At 27.5% G+C, this 22,158-nt stretch overlaps 1 protein-coding gene and 1 pseudogene across 1 annotated transcript; both read right to left on the bottom strand.

Moving 5' to 3' along the window:
- Positions 1-349: 349 nt before the first annotated feature.
- LOC107164076 (putative odorant-binding protein A10) lies at positions 350-8,607 on the bottom strand. The gene is made up of 3 exons (XM_015511760.2): positions 8,457-8,607; positions 1,690-1,978; positions 350-798 (listed from the first exon to the last, which is right to left on the bottom strand). The coding sequence occupies exons 1-3, from the start codon at positions 8,487-8,489 to the stop codon at positions 653-655; spliced, it is 468 nt and encodes a 155-aa protein (XP_015367246.1). The 5' UTR covers positions 8,490-8,607; the 3' UTR covers positions 350-652.
- Positions 8,608-15,520: 6,913 nt separating this feature from the next.
- Positions 15,521-21,406, bottom strand: LOC149055831 (uncharacterized; annotated as a pseudogene).
- Positions 21,407-22,158: the final 752 nt, after the last annotated feature.

Raw genomic sequence — 22,158 nt, 5'->3', positions numbered from 1 at the left:
TATGTAATATCGGAGTGAGAAAAAAATAAAATTAAAATACGTTTTAATAATTGGATCTTATTGATGCGTATTGAAGTTATGGGGTTGAGGAAATCGTAATTGGTTGCACTGAATTATTATAATAATATACAACTACTTGATCAAGGTTGATTCGATTCCGAAGAGGATATGTAAATGTAAAGTGTACGGAACTAGTAATAAGTAATACGTTTGTACTGTTATATAATAATAGATTTCTAAGGGTAGTTTAAGGATCAACGTAAAACTGCAGATAATGCCGAGTGTGCTATTATATTATTGATTGTAATAACAGCATCGACCACTATACACACAATAACAATGCAGTCAATTAATTTATTTGGTTAATATTACGTTCAGTCGTTTATTTACATGAAAAAAAAAAAACAATAAAACTAGAGTAGGTAATACTAAAAATAATAATCAGATCGTACGGTATGAATAACATAGGCTCATAGTAGGCACATCGAGACGAGTGACACTTATGAATATTAATATTCGGTTGTTGTACTATTGTAGTATTGTATAGTTTTATATGTGTAATATTTTATTATAACGCTATTATAAATTATGCCAAAAACGGCCGCGATGGTGGTCATGAACAGGAATATTGTGCATGGATGCCACGACGTGATTAGATTCCGCTTTGGTACTGTTTCAGCATCTTAGTGTACTCCTTGGGATAATTCTTCTGTATATGTGACATAACGCGTTGGATCTGTTTGATTTCCGACTGCGAGCACTTGACGCACATTCCTCTCAATACTAGCGGTGCATGAGCTGAAAATAAGAAAATGTAAATTAAACGGCGATAAGATTGTGACAAAAGCTGTAAATGGTGGGAGAGTGGGAGATATGTATGTAGGTACGTTGACAATTTATTAACTAATATGAAAATGACTATTATCGTCATTAATATACGCCATGTGTTTATACACATAACCTAAAAATGGGTACAACTATCTACTTACAGACTTATCATATAATATATGACCAGATTATTTAAATAGTATTATTTTTTACTTTATTATAATTTTTATTTGTGGTGATTACATTTTTAGGTAATGTTGTCTATTTAACTTATAACTAATACGTATACACGCTGTAGTTGAACACACACGAATGTTACGAATACACAACACAATTATGATGAACAAGTTATTTTAAGTTGTATTTAAATTTGATACAAATAACAATCTACATATATCCGAAATAAGCTAACAGTTATTTATATAAGTGTATATTATGAGGGTCGTGCAATAATGAATTTACCATTCGAAAGCGAATACCAATTTTGAGAGATATTCGAGATAAAGATAAAACCACCTAATACATATATGTATATTATACGTAAACAGAGAACTTACTCGACCTATAACAATAGTCTGGCAAATAACCCATTGTCATTATTAGCGTGGCCAGCACAAATCAATGGTATCAGATTAGATTCGTTTTAAATATTATTATATATGGTTTTTAAAAGACATTACTATAAATAGAAGTAGAGTCAACCATAGAACTATTTATATATATATATATATATATATATATCAAAAATATTGATCACGTCTTAATAAAATCGCATAATTCTAACCAAACACACACCTGATATATGAACATAACGTAATAACAACGTGATAAATCTTTAGGATGATTATTGTTTTCACTGACCTTTAATTTTTCGGCCAATGGGATCGCAAGGTCCTTCGCCAGTAGCACACTTGAGTTGCCTTAGCACGAACCTCCTGTCACTAAGCGCCTTTTCGAGGACGTCCTCACTGACATTTGGAAGCGACGAATCTTGCTGAGTCGAGACGACCTGAGGAGTAGCTCGTTTCACTATGGTCATCGGAAGTGGTGAGGCTAAAGTCTCCGATTTGAACACAGCCGGTTTGATTTCCACTTTCGTGTCGTCCGGACGAGCGAGGGCGGCGCACACAGATATGGCGATTACGAATACCTTGTGAGGAAAAATTATATGTTTTTTTAATTTCTAATAATAATAATTATCGATACATATAATGTAATATTTTGTTTGGACGTATGTGAACCATTAATAAACGAAAACATTACATTAAACAAAAGCTCGTTGGGAAATGTTATTTTTATCGCGATCGTCCTAGATTATTGTGTATCGTATTAAATTGTATTATTGTACCGTACCGACGTTTTAAAACGTCTACTTCGAGGATAAATGTCTTAACATTTCTTAGAATCATAATTCCTTACTGAAGTCTCAAAAACAAAAGGTTGACATTTTAAGTTATTCTCCAGAATAAAAACGACGAATAACCCCGGTACAGCAAATGGGCTTTGGAAGTCATCCAAATAAATTTACAAATTGTTATGATTTGTGCTATAATAATTCATCGTACCACTGGTCAGGTATTATATTATTTTATAGCCGTTTTCGAAACCGACTTTATTGTACATAATAATAGTAATGTAATCTCAACGCAATGTGTTCACTGCAGGGTTAAGTTGTTGAAGATTATCTTTTCCTTCCACATGCTGTACGCTTCATTGCTACGGCAGAAAAATAAGTGCAAAGATTTTTATTTTATAAGCTCTTTTAAAATAATATTTTATTGCAATCAAATTTTAATAATAAAAAAATCAATAAATAAACCACTAATTCACAATAGGTACTGCAGTCTACCCACTATCCAGATACATTATAATACTATTAAAATTGATAAACAATACAATTATCATATTATGTTCAGAGTTGTATTTGTTTTCAAAATGACCCGCAAAAATAAAATATTAAAACGATCGTTTCATTCTCGATGTGTTTTAAAAATAATCACTTAATTTAATATACTAGTGCACACTGTATTTGATGAACATTGAACACAGTAAACTGACGACAAAAAAAAAATTACAATATAATCGTTCACAGCTATTGCAGTCCATATAATTCGTATGAAATGTGCGCGAGAACTCATCGGTCGTATTTATCTCTACTTTATTCGGCTCATTCACCAGGCAGCGAATTTTCGAGTGCATTTATGTAAAAATGTCACGGACACTCTAACGATAGCGCCCATGTTAATTCTCGGCCGTAGATCACACACCTACATATACAACTGCCATAATAACTTTATTCAGTGGGCGGCAGTTTCAACCCCTCCGGAGTGGTATATAGTCAATTTATGGCGTAAAAATATTCGGTTAGAAAAAATATTTATGATATGAAAATTGCCCGGTGACAGCAGAGCAGATGAAATCGGTCCTGTTTTGTGACTCAACCCGTAAAATTGACGAGACCTTTAACCACCTGCCCCGCCGGGGGAAAAATCGGTATATAGCGTTGGTAATACAGTTTTTCCGCTTATAATTCCACCAAGTAAGAACGGAATCAAGGGAAAACTTTCTCTCCCTCTATTTTTGACGTATTTTTTATTGGAATTCAATTTAAAATAACAGCAAAAGTGACTTCACCCGGCCTATATAAGTTTTTATAACCTCTGGAACCCCAACGTTAGTGTGTGTACGTGGGCACGTTTATGCGTGAAGTAGTGCTAAACCCTAAACATTAACAAAACATTTCAAGGCAGAGTTTAAAATAAATCACGCATAGCACAAAGTTGTTTTCCCAAAATAAATTATTTAATTTCCACCGATAAATATTAATGGTCTATTGAGTAATTCAAATTTGAATACGTAACGATCGGCAAGTTTTGATAAAGATTTTTACTGAATAAAAAACGAAAATAATACATTGTTATAACAACGTTATTAGGTACTAAAATTATATTCATTTTATATGGGTCAATAACGTAACATCGGTTTATTTATAATGAATAAAACATTATTTATATTTAATTTTAAAATTATGAACAATACTTTAAAAAAATGCATGTATATTATTATTTTTAAATTATGTTTAGATTTCGAAAAAGTACAAGACATTTTCCAGTACCTATATCCTGTTAACATTTTTTTTGTTATTATCTATAAAATATGGTGCACAATATTATAGGGTCATGATATTACAAACGTTTAATAATATGAAATATTATGAGAACGGTGCGTATTTTATACGAATACTTTGTGATATATATATATAATATATTATAATATTCGTATTAATAAAAGTCAAATTATAATCTAACACATATCAAAAAGTCGTAGAGTTCAAAAATGTCTAATTTAATTTCAACTATTCATTCATTCTTACGCATAATTAAGATAAAAACCCAAGAAAAAATGCACGCATGTCTATTACACTTCCTGTTTCGTTTTTAAAATATACGATAAACTAATGATAAACCGTAATGGTACTTGATTACCTACATGGCTACATAACATACTTATTGATATGTCATTGTGTCAGTAAACTGATACCACAGCTATTTATGTGATACATAATTTCGATTAAAACCTCAATTTTTTTGTAATAATTTCTAAGTAGTTTTCGATGAAATATTCATTTTCCACTCGTCAAATGTAAAATAATTAAATTTTATTATTACAATTGTATTACATTATTCAAACAAAAATTAAGTTTGTAAACATTTTTAAAACATTATATGGGAATATGCGATATTATTATAATTTTGGTACAATATGATTATAGAGCTAGCTGAGAATCTATTTTTTTTTATTTTTTATTTTTTTTTTATTATAAATCATCATATTAGATGTATAATATTAAGAATTGAAAAATAAACTCAAGTATTGCAGCCTGCAAGATATTTTTAGTACATTAATTATGTATAGATTTTTTATTTAAAGTTATCAATAACAATTATAAATTTGTTATATTATTTCATTTCACAATTTAATACATCTACATTTACAATAACGATGCTGTTGATCAAAGATCTATCCAAGTTAAACACTACAATAGTTATTGGCAAAAGGGAACACTTAAGTATAGGTGTATAGAACTGGCGATTGTCTCTTACAACTAAGGGTAACCGTTTTCGAACCCGAAATTCATCAAGTTATCCTGTTATTATCGTGATATTATCATATTTCCATCAGAGTTGAGAGCTTACTGTGAAATGCATATTTGGAATTCACCTTAGTGCTTAGAAAATTTGCCGAAGAGGGTGACTATTTTAATTGAAAATTTAGCCAACTCAAAACTATATTGTACATTATTATTTCCTCCTATACGAGTACCTACCCATCTAATAATACCACTCAAGAAACATGAAAATTAAATTACACGTTTTCAACAACATCACAGAGTTTATTTTAGGCATGAAAACACTACTCCCAAAATCGTAATTTTAATCATTATATTTGTTGACACGTAAGTAATAATTATTAAAATAAAACTATTTGATAGTAATTTTAAGTACAATTTAATTTTTGTTATTGATACTGTAGGTCAAATAATTATTAATAAAATAAAGTTTCTTTATTCAATATTCAGAAATAAAATCACCCAATATTGTTCATCTTTTGGCCTCCTTGTGCGTGTATAATATCTTAATATATATATTATAATATTTAAGATAAAAACCTTTTTTTTCTTTCACTTTACACTACGGGGATGAATATTTTTTTTTCTTCTGAAATGTAAAGCATAGTAATCTCCGGTTAGCGTGATGTCAATACGGGTACATAATAATCTTTGATGAATCAAAGAAACGGTTTTATTAAATAGTCAGACATTTTGAACTAAATAAACTGAGGAAATGTGATGGTTTTTGTGTATTTCAGATAATGTTATTTTATCATAGTTAAATTTAATCACATTAAGTATTTATGGTTTTCAACCAAATCATAAATAATAATGAGCTTTAATAAACTCAAATGAACATAAGAAAAAATCTAAATTCAAAAGGTCACTTATATTATGTTATAGAAGTTATTTCTTAAGTCAAAACTCTCAGATAGGTACGTATAAAATTATTAATAAAATAGATAATATATAAGTTATATATTATATTTATTCTATATATTATGTGAAATAATAATTATATGAGTACGTTACTTTAAAGCCTACACGTTATCTTGGATAATTATAAAACACTATTAGAATATCTACGTTATATTAATTGATAAATAATTGGATGGTAAAATATTATACTAATGCATTTGTTTGTAACGTAACTGATGAATACCCATAAGTATTTGACACCCTACACGATTAGCCTCAGCTCAAGGTGTGATTAAAATTAAATGAAGAAACACATTGACGACTACATAAATATTAAATACGTACCTACACTAAAATATATTAAGATATGATTCAAAATTCCGGACAATTCCAAGCATCTTTAAACATACTTAATGAAAAATTAGATAAATGTTTAAATTATGATAATAAATTTTATTATTATTATCATTATTATTATTCGTGATACAGCATCAACTACTAAGTTGTTAGCTTACAACTAAATAATTATTATTTATACAAAAAAAAAAGAAATGTTTCCTAAACCACGTTTATTAATATAATATTTTCATTGTACATTATTTAAAATTTATTTTAAACTAAGTTTGGGAAATATTACGAACAGGTATGGTAATAGACAATATTATGATATAAAGTGATTATTTTAATACAGAAAACTCATTAAATTAGAGTTCAGATTTGTAAGTAAATACTATTCTTGCTGTGATTAAACAATATTATTTGGGCAAACGATAAAATCCATCTCAAATAATTTATAATAAAATAAGCCATACTTGATATTAAATATTTTTACTTATTTCTCAATAAATCTATTTCTTCCAACATATTTACACAAAATTGATAATGAACAATTGTATTTCTCAACTGTATAAGCTAATCTTTCATTCTTTGATAAATAAGTGTTTTCAAAAGTATGTGCAGAAAATATCACCGGTCATGACATCAAATTTATGGTCGATATGAGTTAAGTTATCGAGTTTTTTGACCCAGACAAACGATTGTCAATAATATATCATAAAAAATGCATAGTATTTCAAATAAAAATCCCGAATTAAACTACCTAACATTAATCAGAAATATCCAATATCCATTAGGGAATACATTCGATATCATTGCAATATTATAAGTTATATCTAATTAATAAATTATTTATTTCAAATATAGAGTTTTACACAAATTACATCTCTTGAACTCTAGCATTCTCTTAGTCAGGACAAGCATAATGTATTAAGGATTTGTCTTAATGGTGGATCCGTGGATCATTTAACTTGAACAATTCAGGACATTTTTTTGTTACACATATATTTACATACTTTGTTTTTTTTTAATACGCCATATAAATCAGAGCACAACTCATTATACTATTTAATTATTATGTTTATGTAATTAATTAATTATATAATAATTAAGCGATTAAGTTAAGTTATAATATCATAATATTTTTTTTTTACAAACAAAACAAACGTACGGATATTTCATGGAGATTTTTATTTTTTATAAAAGACGAGTGGATTATTGTTATTAAAATGTTTATGCACAATTAAAAATAAATTTTATTTTTTCTTATTTATGTAGCCATTAAAATGTTTATGAGTAAATGAGTCACTACTAAATGTTCTGAAAAGCAATCCCAATAAATGCACTCCAAAAATCAATGATCTTTTTAGTTTTTCATATTATTTTAAAATATTTTTTAAGAAAACAAGAAAAATATGTGTTTTTATTTGAACAAACAATAGCCTTTAGTGATTTCGTTATTCTGTTGCAATGATGGCTCAATCATTGGTACACGTCTTAATTGGTATTCAAAAAACCCTTTTTTTAAATAATAGTTGCTATACATAAACTAATGAATAAAACAATGATCGATTCCTAATTCGTTAAAAGCGTTTTTACGTTTTTTATTGTTTTTCAATATCTTAAAGTAACAACATCAAATGTTTAAAATGTGAAATACGATTTCCTCAGTCGTTATGGAATTCCATAGCCCTGGGTAATGTCACTGATCACCTAAATATTTCATAAAATATTTTAGCACGCGCGGAGGCCATCATCTCTTGAATTATAAAACGTCCATGACCTTGATTAATTAATTATTATATCATCACTCGTCTATACGTATTATTATTTTTAACATGCGTGTAAATTCATTGCTCTCGTGCAGGCGGAAGCGTGGCTTGCATCGCCAATTATATAGTAAAAAGTGCGTATTGATAATTCTCACACATTTAAAACTCGTATAAAATTATGTTTAGCTCGTCTGTGTGTATTGATAGGAAAAATATATAAATTAAAATTATCGAAATCGAAAGAAAAATGTGAAATTATAATTTCCCACAGTAGGTTAGGTTAGGCACTAGTAGAAATATTATGTTCATGCAGTCAGCGTAGTTGTGTCCACAACCCCAGCCCCCGTTACCAGTATAAAAACATTATTAATAAAAGATAAATGAAACGTTTTTAAATAATTTTAATCGACTGAAATCATTCGCGATATTAAATTTTGATATAGGCAATAATTATAACGATGAACCTAGTATTTATACTTCTAGGTACTCACTTTCATGGTGATATTTGATGACGATCTGGCCATAGCGTAATATTTGCGCGTTCGACTTTAATTATATTAATATATTATGTCAATACAATGTATCACGGTTATCGGTAGTAATAACACTGGTGAAGGTAGATGCAATGACCGGCTTCTTATAGACTTTCCCTACCTCTCGGGATGCAAGGACAGTATACAGACACACGCACGACTAAGCGTCCGCTAGTAATAAATCATGTGCCTGCGATGTGTTTTTAATAATATTTTTTTTTCTGTTGACATTAAATCATGTGGATGACCGAAACTAGCTAACGTACAATTTAATGATAGAAACGGATTTCCAACACACAAACACATTACACAGATCAATATACATGTATACTGTATAATGATTCATCAAGCATGCTCAACCCCAATTTGTTTGTTTGATAGGAATATGCATTTACATCACTAGAATTTTCAAGTATAGATACATAAAAATGTTTTTTTTTAATTTTTTTTTTTTCAGAATATTTTAGCAATTAATATTAAAATATTAGCATTTTACGTTTTTAAAAATTATCTAAGCATAATGAGTACAACTTTCTTTATTGAACAAAGAGCTATTTTGTTATATGTGTAAGTTGGGCAACAAAATTAGTTGGTGAATAAAACTATAGACCACTAGATACAATAATGACATATAAAACGAGTTAAAAGACGTATTCCAACGGAGATACCTAGCTACTTCGTATTAATAAGTACCTACTAAATAGACTGAATAAAACATAATTTATAAATTTGATGACACTTAAACCATTACTAAGGAAGTAAGGAATATCACTAAAAAAAGCTAAACATGCCTGCTAAATCGCTTATCGTTTTTACTATTAGTAATTTGGGAAATTATTTGAACTATTATTAAACTATGTTACCAATATTAAATACCATATTATGTAATACTTACAATATTTTAAAATATTATAATAATATAATGAAAACAATTAATAATATATTCTAGGCCCTATAATGTCTATTATTATATTGCCATTGAGTGAGCATGTTCGGTAAATCTTCCATCACTCTTTATTATACGTATATATAGTACCTACCAGGGTAGGTATTAAGGGGAGACAAAACAGAATTTTTCCAGGACCTCGCGTATTCAAGGGCCTCGCGCTTAAAATTTACATTGAAAAATAGTGTACATGAAAATCCTATACGCTATAGGTGACTATGGTTATTGGTTTAATAAGTTTTGTCCAGGGCCTAGCAAAAGGTAGCGCCGCGCCGGCCCTCACCTTCAATTTTATAACAAATAAAAATGATATAAAAAAAACGACAAATTACTTAAAGTAGGTATCCAGAGATAACTTGATGCTTTCTTGTCATCATCAGTGTGATAATACAAATATACACCTCTAACTACGATAAGACACGTACCTATCAGAAACTTATTCATACAACTAAATATTATATAAATCCGTTTTGTATATACTTTACCTATTGAGTTCGTACATAGGTATATTATATCACAAAAATGAAAATGTATTATCTGAATAAATAATTAACGCGAATAACCAAAAAAATTAATAGGTATTTTTCAAAATTATAACAACATAATATATTCAAGAGCTTTGCTCATTATAATAATTTTAACTGTTCTAATTTTAAGTTTATCTCTGAATTGGCTACTTAAACATTTACAGAGATAAACAATATCTGTATGAATCTTTTTTTTTATTCGAATCGTTGATATCCGTTCGAACGTTTAAATTTAAAACAGTTGTGTTATGGTTACTGAAAATTAAAGACTACACAACGTAGCTATGCTACCAAAATAGCTAACACTGTATAATTTTGTCCTGGACCAGTCAACATAGAAAAAATCTTAAATCGACTAAATTATATAATATTTTTAAATTGTAAACATCCAAAGCCAATGGCGTTTGTTGTCACGGGTTCATTCAAATAAAAATTTGTGAATATATTTTGTATTTAGTGCACGTTAATGTGCCTATTCAATATTATTCGTCGTATAAAAAGCACAACTATAGATAATAAGCTCACTAATGGTCGACCCCTCACAAATGAGGTTTATATACCACAAAAAAATATAATAATTCGATCGCATTACGTAAAATTCATAAAATGCATTTATCCGTCGCCGCGTGTTATTTTATAATACCAAGTAGTATATTGTACCCATTGCATAAGTCGCCTAAGTCTAAGCTGTTTATGTTACAAACGCGTATTATTTCACGTTATTCGTATTATACAAATACCACGACAATAGTGTACGCCATTTTAATAGCCATAAATATGATCATGTCTTAAAATATGTTATGATTGTGATTTGTAGTATAATACTATAATGTACCTACACACTACATGTGAATAGTGGCAGCGTTTTACGTAATTATTATACATTAAAATTTAATATATTAGGATTATATATTAAAATATGTCGTATTATTATTATTATTATTATTTTGTTCGCCGGTATAATATGCAACTCAAAACCAGATCTAGGCATATATATTATATTATGACTAGGTAGATTATTATTTACCGATTAGTGATCTCAACGACGGGTGTTATGGATTTTGATCCGTCTTATTGTTAATGAAGTTTAATAATTCCTATAAAAGTTTTAAATCAAATAAATTATATATTAAAAATGTTTCTAATTATTTTTTCCCCGCTTTGTTGCATTCTTTTTTTCACATAGATTATAAAAGTTTAAAATTTAAAAATTATTTTGCTAACTTGAAAAGTTGAATTCCATGTTATTAAGAAACGAGACTTTAGTGTTCAGTAAATTTACTTTTTAACTTTAAACTGTAAGTACAACATCATTAGATCGAAATAACCCTAAAAAACATATTATTACATAAAGGTACCATTCGCCAACAAAAATGTTTTCTAATTTAAAAGATAACTAACTCCACACAATCCGAGTGCTACACACACATTGAACCTGCAGTGTGTATTTAAATGATAATATATTCCTGCACTACTACATGATGGTATACAAAACTATCTTGAACATTTTAATAAAAAAAAAAAATGTTCTTTTTAGTATGAACTTATTCTGCAAACTTCACGTTAATTGAACTTAACATTTGTAGCAGTGTACGATTGTATAGATTTCAAAATGTTTAAAAGTTTGCATATGCTTGGCAACTGTGATGTTATTCGTTTAGTTTTGCGTCTACAATATTATACACCCAAAGAAAGTGCTTGGATCCATCAGTTACGCATTTTCATGGGATTGAGGTGTATGACTAATGGACTGTGTTCGTTTTTTAGCATTCCAACAATATAATTATTCTGAAATGAATATTATTCAAAATCAAAAATAAACATGCGTCCTATGTAGTTGGTATATGTTTTGACATAGACTAACAACGAATGTTAAATAACAATGATAATTATTCAACTTCTCAATGATGATTCTGAGATAATGTACATGTGATATTCTAAATGTATACACTATAAATAAAGTAATAGGTATAATAGGTAATTAAATATATAATAGGTATGTATATAGCCTAACTAGCCAAACAATCATGCGTGGGCAAGAATAAACTAAATGGATTTGTCCTTATTTGCATGTCGTCGGAATATCAAAATTACGATACATGAGGTCATTGATGAGTTAAGCCAAAACTAATAAGTTTGGATTTTGTGTTTCAAATATCTTGATGACTATATTGGCCACATAAAATAATAATACCTACAATAAATTAATAATGATTGAATGTCATATATATTTGTAATATACAGTATTGTTAATAATATGGTATTTTAGAAAAAAAAATATTTATCCTCTCTGTAGGTAATTACATATTTAGAAATGTATTTTGTGTTAACAATATTATTAAGTTATCACTACATTAAGACAATTCAACTTAGATAGTGTAGATAAGTAATGGATAAAAACACATCATTCCCAAACCAAAAAAAATTCTAAATATACCTCTAAGAATCATATTCTCAAGTATGTAAAAATAAAATAAAATGAGCTAGAGTTCCAAGAACTAAAATACGCTGAATATTGGTTATCGAAATGTGTTTTAAACCTACATTGTTGTATGTTTACTATGTACATTATTGTTGTAGGAACCTCCATAGGCACAAATCCTGAGGTGCTAAGCGTGCTTAGCACTCCCAAAGTTGAAATTAGTACCCCCATATTAGAATATAATTATTTATTTACTAGATTATATATTTATATCGTTTTTAATACTTTAAATATTTTTAACAAAAAGTAGACTCGTGCAACTATAAAAAATATATTTATTGATTTATATTTTATATAGGTACCTACAGGAAAAAAAATTTTAATTGATTAATTATTTTTGACACATATTAATTGCAATATAATTTGTAATAAAAGTTTCTATTACACTATTTGCATAGTGTTTTATTCAATAATAATTTTCTCGCGGGTAACTTATAAGTTGATTTTGGAGGAGTTTGAGCACCCCTTGAGTACTAAGTGGATTTTCGTCTATGAGCACCTCATTATACTTATATATTACATACGATTAATTTCCGCAATAAAAGTTTTTTGATAAAAGCATATATTTATTGAATAAAAATACAACATGTTATCAAGGTATGAATTATTATGCTTTATTAAAAAATTATATTTTTAAATATTTTTTATCCTTATCATTTTTTAAGTTTTTTCCTTTTTTGAATAACAACATAGTTTTTTAATTTCATATTCCAAAGCAGAATATTTTTCTAAGTATTTTGATTCATACAAATCGAATTTAGGACGAGTAGTTTATGAGTTATAAGTATTTTAAGTTTAAACAAGTGGAGTAGTGGACAAACATTTTTGTTTTTTTTTGCGGGGTGACCTCGTACCACTCCACTCCACTAATCTAAACTTTAAATACCTATAACTCATAAACTACTAGCGCTAAATTCGAAATTTTAACGTAATAATTAATAAAAAAAATAGCTTTATTAATTTATGAAATTTTAAGTATAGGTTACCATTTGAAAATCATAAATTGATAATGGTTTACCTAATAAATATAAATGTGAAAAATATTTAAAAAAATATACAATTCAAGACAAGTGTAAATCTACAGTTTTGAAAAAAAAAATTTGAAAAAAGTCAATACTTTTTAAAAAATTGAGTGTTGTTTGATAAATCAATCACCCTGTATATGTTTGGGTTTTTTACAGTGTCAATATAAAATTCAAAAAAAAATTATAAAAATTTAGAGAGTATCATAAATTAATAGTAGACAACATCTTTAACACCTGTTTTACATTCTATTCGGAAGCATAATTAAGGAATAAATTATTTAAAGCCACGACTATCACAAAATGTTTACTTGAAGCAGTTGAAGCTCACGGAGAGGACTATCCAGACTCATAATCAAGCTAAAATGTTTCCGTAAACATATTTATAAACCTTAATTAATGAAATTTATAACATTTTAAAAATACTTAGTGTATTTAAACAATTATATTAATAAATAAAAAAAGGGGAATAAAATTAAACATTTTCCTTAGAACATATATTTAACAACGCAGTAACTATTCGTTTCAATTTTAGATTCTGAGCGGAGCGAGGAATGTATTGGTTTTACAATGTTGTTTATTTCTTTTTCTTTTTTATTCTGTAAACGCTTTTCTCCCTCTAAACTTGCTCAAATGTATCAAGTGTAGTATCTTTTCTGAAAGGTAATGTTCTTGAACTGGTATTTTAAAGAAGTCATTTTTCGATTTTCAAAATAAAAGCGGTAAAAGAGAAAAAACGTACGATTTTACAATTTTATAATATTAAATAATTTACATTGGTAATAATTTTAATTATTTAAATAATTAAATAACTTTTTTTTTCTGAAATTATAACAATATAATTATAATATAGTATAACATATTTTAGTCTGATCCACTCCGTCTCCACTCAAAATCGTTTTTCGTATACAATGATATTACATCTTTGAATTCAAATTTAATATCATCAATTACAGTAACCCACTTGTAACCTACTGTATTACAGAACGATATCCACTTACTTACCCGCTTTTTTTATTTAGATATGTACAATGTACAATGTACATTATATTGGGTAAAATATTACCAATGTATCAAATTAAATTTCTGTAGGTATAATTGACTAATTCATGTAAAATGTACCTAATATTATCAAACAACCAGTATTTAAAAATAAATTTGTTCTCGAGGACATTCGAAAATAACACTTATTCATATTCTGAAAAAGATAACAAAAATACTGCTTCATATAATAGTATCTATGAGTGTAACATAAAATGTATTTTTCCAGTAATTTATATGATTCATAACATGAATAATAATAATAATAATAATAATAGTAAATTGCAATGCCCTGATTTGTGTAAGCACATTCCTCGAAATGACGAGATCGAAAACTAAAATAAATTGAAATTATGTTTGAAAAATATTGTTTTTATTTTGATAAATCCGCACTGATATACCTATTCATTATCAAAGATTTTTTTTTTATAAATCCATTTGCTTGAATACTAGACCTTAACGCTTTGAATAAAAAATAATAATAATCAATCTACATACAACAAAAACCAGCTAGTATTTTCACAAACGTTTCTTTGTTTCATGTAATGCACGATAAACTATATTTTAACTGAGAGCAAATGTAAATTGACTTTAATTTGTTTTAACATAATCAAAGTTTCAAATCTGCTTTATAACTTATGATTAAGTTTATATAACAATATATGTAAGTAAAACTTTAAATATAAAAAAAATTATAATTATTCAGTAAACATTTGAAACTAATAAAGTTTATAGGTATTGTAATTTATCTTTACTCTCATAATATTTAATAGTATTATAACTACAAATAAATTAGAATTAAGAATTACAATTATACAATTTTTACAATAAAAAAACATTCATAGAAAACTAAAGCATTAAGAATATGTGATTTTTCTTTTAATGATCTAAAAACTGTAAGAGAAAGTTTTAACAGCGCTACATAAATATATAATTTTATTTCTTTATTGCAATTCGCAATACTTCAAGCTTCAGCTGACAAAACTTAAAACACTTGAAAACAGTTAATTATCTTTTGTCTGGTATTTAATTATTGATGTATCAAACATTCGTTTAAAGCATTCAGAGCTAAAATTGAAAATGAGTTATTAATTTATTAGAAATTAGAAATATATTTACACGTTATACAAATATGTATATTATGAGAATTCACCTTGTTTTTTGCACTGAAAAAGAGAAGTAAATTTTTATCCAAAAACAATTTTTCGAGACCATTTTAATATTATATAACATAAAATAGAGGAATAAAAAAGTTCAGTAAATAATCGTTTACAGAAACAAAATAGCAAAAGAGCTGAATATGCCGCCGATACGGATTAAATATGCATGGAAGTTATCATGGAAGGATGCGATTATATAATAGGTACCTAATGGCAATGAGATATTTCAAACGAAATTGGGTCTAGAGAAGAGATTTTTTATTATTATGATATACATAATGATGATCAAAATAAAAAGATTCTAGATAGTTAGGTTTCCAAAAACAAAAATTTAAGTAAAATTAATTGGTGGGATTTCCGTTTAAGGCTTTGCAGACAATTTTGATTTTAATTCTTTAAAATGTTAACTTTTACTTTTACGTATGTAATGTTGTTCTATGTTATTTATATCGTGTAATATATAATAATAAAGATGTTTTATAAGAAAAAACAATGTTATCTAAAATGCATAATTACATTTGATTCGAAATTTTTGATTTTTGATCACTTCAATGTTTTCATCCTATAGACGCAGTTACTTTTACTGAAATTGTCACACATTTATCATTCATATTACATGTTCTCGTATATACACTATATGTTTTATATATCAAACTTAACAAAAATAAATATTGAGTATTTAAAATAATATACACATCATAATAATATTATATTAAAAGTTCGATAGTTTTAATTTTATTGGCCATAACATTACTCGATAAATCATATACTTCATATAATATATGAATTATTTCATTGACTACTCTAATTTTTCTGTCGTTTTAGCATCTGGTTTAAATTTTTTTGTTTTTTATTGTTTATAAGTAATAGCAAAAATATTTTTCAATATCAAAAATCAAAAATCCAAAGTTGACAGAGAAAATGAGTGAAAAACAAACATTTAAACCGATCGCCTATTCACCTACCATGCCATCTAAATTATAGTTTACAGACAACTGCATTAATATAAATACTTCTTATATTATTTTATTTAATTTGGTGCAATTGAATAGCTGAATAGGCATTTCGACTCAAATCTTTTGTATCCAAATGAAAATATTATTAATTTTTTCCGGTTTCTTATCAATTGTTTTTATATTTTTAAACACATGTATGATGTTTCTCCCCAGCTGTGACAATAACATTCATATTTACATCGTATTGTTCGTTTCCACCAAGATGGCGTTTCCCTCGGGGGTTACAATAGTTGATAATTAGTTTTAAACCTTACAAAGCATGAAATTATACATCGAAATTTATATATGTCCTTGGACGCTCATTATTTTTCCTGAATCAATTTCAAATTATCTACATTACGTATTATCATAAATTTTTTTTTATTGATCTTGAAATTTACAAAAAAATAAATTTCCGCTTCGACAACACCAGCCACTAGCGTTACATTTTTAGTTAAATAGAATTATATAATAATTAATATGGTATATATCTTAAATAATTTTACAATATTTTAGTTGTGACTTACCAAAGGTTTATTATTTTTATTGTTTTGAAAAATTCTATTGTGTTGAATTCATTTTCAGGATTTGGACCTAGACTTATTCCGATGTCGTGGCTTATGTTTAGTTCTCCTCTTTGTATTTGGTATATTCTGCATTCTTCAAAAATGTGTTTGATTGTGAGTGTGGTGCCACATGTTTGGCATATTGGTGGTTCGTTTTTTCCATCAATTATCCGTGAGTCAATTATGAGTGTCCAATTCTAGCTCGATTCAGTTTTTTTTCGTTTGTGGTACTAATGTTTGGGTTTCTTTTCCATCTTTTTGCTGTTTTTTTAATTTGGTTTAATTTGTTTGTTTGGATGTTCTATAAGTTTTTCCAAAGGGAGATTGTGTTTTGTCTAATTTGTTTTCTTACGTCAGTGTATTGGGAAATGTTTATGAATTGTGCGTCATTTGAACGGATAGCAAGTTTGGCTTGTTTATCTGCCCTTTCATTGCCATCTATTCTTATGTGTAATGTGTCCAGGTATCCAAATAAAAATTATAGTATTGTTTCTCTTTTTTGCTTCCTCTAATCTGTTTTGAATTTGTATTGCTATGTCACTAGGATTAAATTTATTTTTTACACTAATGAGCAGGGCTAGGATTTGTATGCAATAAAAAATTGTAAAATATGCATTTTAATATCTTAGATTTTATATTGACCGACATACTTCTATTAATTGTGTTTATCCTTCTCCGTCAAACTATTCAATCTTTAATCGCATACCTATTGTACCATAGGATTGTATTTATAAAAAAAAAATTTTGTTTGACAAAAAAACCAAGGTTTATACTTTAATCAGCAGATCTAGAATTAAATACGAAATTTTAATATTAAATTATAAATATTAATTACGAAATATACTATAAAACATGCATTTTTCGCATTATTATAATCGAAATATGCAATAACATTCATTTTATTCAATATATACATTAATATGCATTTTATCCAAAATATGAAAAAACATATAAAATAAAAACACCACCATTTATCTCATCATGAGGTGATTCGTGGACATTACTGACAAAATCAATAATCAGAAATCGCCAAAAAAACATGCAGTTGTATATAAATCCTAGCCCTGCTAATGAGGAAGCTTAACAAGTCATTTAGAATAATATATTTTTTATTTTCATTTTTAAAAATATCAATAATGAACTTGATAGCCAGCAGTATGACTACTGCTTCGGGTGTATAAATAGAACATATTGGAGGTAATTTGAATGATGTTTGTACATTTTCTTTTACTAAGGCTACTCCTACCCCTTCATCATTTTTGGAGGCATCAGTAAATATTTTATGGAATTCATTTAGATTTTCAATATTACTATTTAGAGTATTTTTGTATATGTTTGGTGGTGTGTATTCCTTGGGCAGTGAGTTTAGATCTGTGTTTATGTTGTATGTGTGCTTGTCCACGGGGGATTATTATTATTTTTTATTTTATTATTATTTAAGGTATTTTGGAGTAATCTTGATTGTTTTGAAGTTTTAGAGTTATTTTGTTCTCTGATAATGGGTTATTTGTTAATCTGGATAATCTCACTGCATATAGACATATAGAAGTGCCAATTTGAATCTTTTTAGATCCGGTGTTGGTTCTCCCTTATCATAAATTATACCATATTATCACTAAAAATTAAATACCTACCGGCCACCATAAAATATTATTATATATTTTTAGATTCTGAGCGGAGCTAGGAATGTATTGATTTTACCATGATGTGTGTTTTTATTTTTTTTTTTTTGTGTGTGTGTCTGTCATCACGTTTTGGGGCAGTAAAAGTGCTTCGATTTTTGACTTCAGTACTTCGTTCGATTAGAAAGTGAACCTAATTGGTAGTTTGGGGGGGGGGGGGGATTTTTCTATATTTTTCTAAATAATCAGGATAAACAAACTAAAAATTAAGGGAAAAACGGGAAATTTTACGCGCAATTAGTTTTCGACAAAATCGATTTTGGTTTTTGATGTAACTTTACAACAAATGACCATGGATACATGAAATTTTCACCGAATGTTTATATAAGTATATCCACCATGCAATTTTCAAAAAATGTTGACTGAAGTTGAACTATTTATAGGCATATGCAATTTTCGACCATTATTAGTTATTTTTAAATTAATATCAATCAAAATTTATTTGTTAGATAGAAAAGCTTGAAAATTGAATACTAGGCTCCTAACATATTGTTACAATAGCATTTTTATTGAAAAAAAATAAATTCAGTCACAATTTTTTTTATAAGCATTCAAAGTTTGAATTTTGACAAAACACGTAAAATCACGAAAATTTGCAAATTATTATAAGCTAGAAATTCATAAACAATTTTCTTGTTAAATCTAAGATTTGAAAATGTTTAATAATCTATAATATATTATCTTAGACAGATAAACCGTCTCCGCTTAAAATTGTTTTTCGTATACAATGATATAGTATCATTGGATTCAAATTTAATTCCATCCATTACAGTAACCTACTTGTAGGTAACCTACTGTACAGCAGAGTTACATCCACGACTTCAAGTCGAAAAAATCTTATGCCTTTTACTACTTTGATTTTTACCAAATTTCTAAATTTTTTTTTTATTTTTTTTTACCTATAATTAATAAATTTTTTTAATAATTTTTTTAATAAATAATAAATATAATATAATACAAACAATAATTTATAAGTGAAAATTGAATGATTTTCAAAATATGAAAAAACTAAATAAAAAAAACATTTTTGAGAAACTTGTCAGCCAACCTCCTCGTGATGGTGTTTATTGAGTGATGCTAATAGGCAAAATATTTTACTAAACACAGTCTAAACATTGAAAATAATATATATGACCCGTGAATCAACTCCTACGTACCTCTTAATAGACCGTTTGGGCAAGTCGACCCAAAATATAGTCTGTTTGGGCGAATTGATATATACCGTTTGGACGAAAATTATTCAATTAAAAATACCGTTTGAGTGGTATGAAAATGCTTATAATATACACTCAACAATTAATTTAACAGAATCATATAAAATATAAGTATCTATTAAAGTCAAAAATCATATAAAACATTATTAATTAGTCAAAAATCATATAAAATATAAATAATTAATAATAAGTCAACAGTTATAAATAAAATTACATAATATAATATAATTATAGTACAGTTTAAAGTAATTTATTAGCCTGATATTTTAAACCTAAAAATTGTATGTATTTTAATTGGCTAATGTTTCCTCTTTTATATTTATTCCATGTTTCTTGTACAAACTCTTTTTTTTTATAGTTTCTTTTGGTTGAGTGTTAGGGATATTTTTTGAAATGGAATTTATTTTAATCATATATTTTCAATTTGGATTTCTAATAATACTGCAATGACTTGATGTACATCAGGGTGTGGTGTGTAAAATTGTTTGTTAAAGTGCAGAGAATGAAATAAATGATTCTGGTTCATTTGTGGTTCTGGGATGGTCAAATATTGGTGATGATGCTCACAAATGAGGGGGGAACTCTAAGTTTTCATCTATATAGATGTCCAAGACATAATCAAAAAATTGTACACATTCATTGTCAGCTGGCATAATTGATAACAACTCAGTAAATGCATCTCCTACTTCAGCTGGTGGCAAAAATGATAGACCGAAAAAAAATTTGAGCAATCTATAGCTAAAGATCTTTTTGTACTCGATTCATGATCATGTAAATGTGTTGTCGTCTCTAATATTTTTTTAAATTACTATCAATTAAGACACTTACGTTACATTTTTTCATTTTGAAGAATATTTGATTCCGTGTACTTGTATTGTTCGATAACTATACATCTTTTAACTCTTATAAATGTAAAAAAATATAAAAACTTACAATTGACTACTATTGTAAGAATTGATTTTTAAATACTCGTAGGTACATGAAAGTATTATTCAAGACACTACACATAGCACACTACAGTGTTATTATGTACAACTTGGACAGCATGTTTGTAATATGCATATCTGTAATCTCGTAATCTTATTTTCGATAATAGTGATTAATAACGATTAGCAATAATATCATCAGTATTTGTCCCCCAATTTTTACCTCGCACAGTTAAAAATAATTTCACTCGCCCAAACGGTACAAATGATAGTCGCCCAAACGGACTATTATTTTTTTGGTAAAAATGATTACCTTCGCCCAAACGACCACTGCCCCGCTCAATCATTCGGGTAAACAGGTACCCGGGAATCAACTCGTACGCAGCTGATATATATTGATTAGAATTTATGCATTAATATTAATTTAATTTAATAGACGATATCCGTCAATATAATAATAGTTTAAGAAGCCGCCTCCACCAACATCAATACCCCCAAATTAGACCTTTCGTCTTTCAAGGACACCGCCCGAAACTCCTTAATAAATAGCAAAAAGATTCACCAACGACTCTGGGACCAGGAACTGAACAACAAACTACATCAAATAAAACCTTTTCTGTCACCTAACCCAAATCCTCCCTCAAGTACGAGAAGACAACAAGTAATATGGACACGGATGAAAATTGGACACACTAACATCTCACACGTAGACCTAATGAGAAGAGAGCCGAGACCAAACTGCGAACTATGCAACAACGCACCGATTTCCACAGCACACCTACTCCTGGAATGCCCTAATCTATCTGAACAAAGAAAAATCTTTCCACACTTAACATTAAAAGATATTTTAAGTATAGATAATTTTAACCTCCTAATAACATTCCTTAAAATAACTAATCTCTATAATAGAATTTAAATAATTATATATTACTGTTACCTATACCATTAACACCATATACCTGTATTATACTGTACTTCCTTTATTTAAATATTAATATTAAGATGATTGTAAATAACTTGTAAACATGTTTTTCCGGCTAATGACTTTATTGTTGAAGCCTTATCATTAATAAAAAAAAAAAAAAAAAAAAATAGTTTA

Source organism: Diuraphis noxia, unplaced genomic scaffold, assembly GCF_037042655.1.
Source record: "Diuraphis noxia isolate RWA-SAM2 unplaced genomic scaffold, SU_Dnox_SAM2 contig0004, whole genome shotgun sequence".
Lineage (NCBI taxonomy): Eukaryota > Metazoa > Arthropoda > Insecta > Hemiptera > Aphididae > Diuraphis > Diuraphis noxia.
The sequence above is the reverse complement of the archived record's forward strand: the minus strand, read 5'-3'. Positions and strand labels throughout refer to the sequence as shown.

Excerpts from the sequence above, each read along its gene's own strand:
- LOC107164076 (XM_015511760.2), bottom strand. The coding sequence starts at position 8,489 with ATGGCCAGATCGTCATCAAATATCACCATGAAA. Across the intron at positions 1,979-8,456 it reads CATCAAATATCACCATGAAA|GTATTCGTAATCGCCATATC; the intron begins GTGAGTACCTAG and ends TTTCCTCACAAG. Across the intron at positions 799-1,689 it reads CATTGGCCGAAAAATTAAAG|CTCATGCACCGCTAGTATTG; the intron begins GTCAGTGAAAAC and ends TCTTATTTTCAG.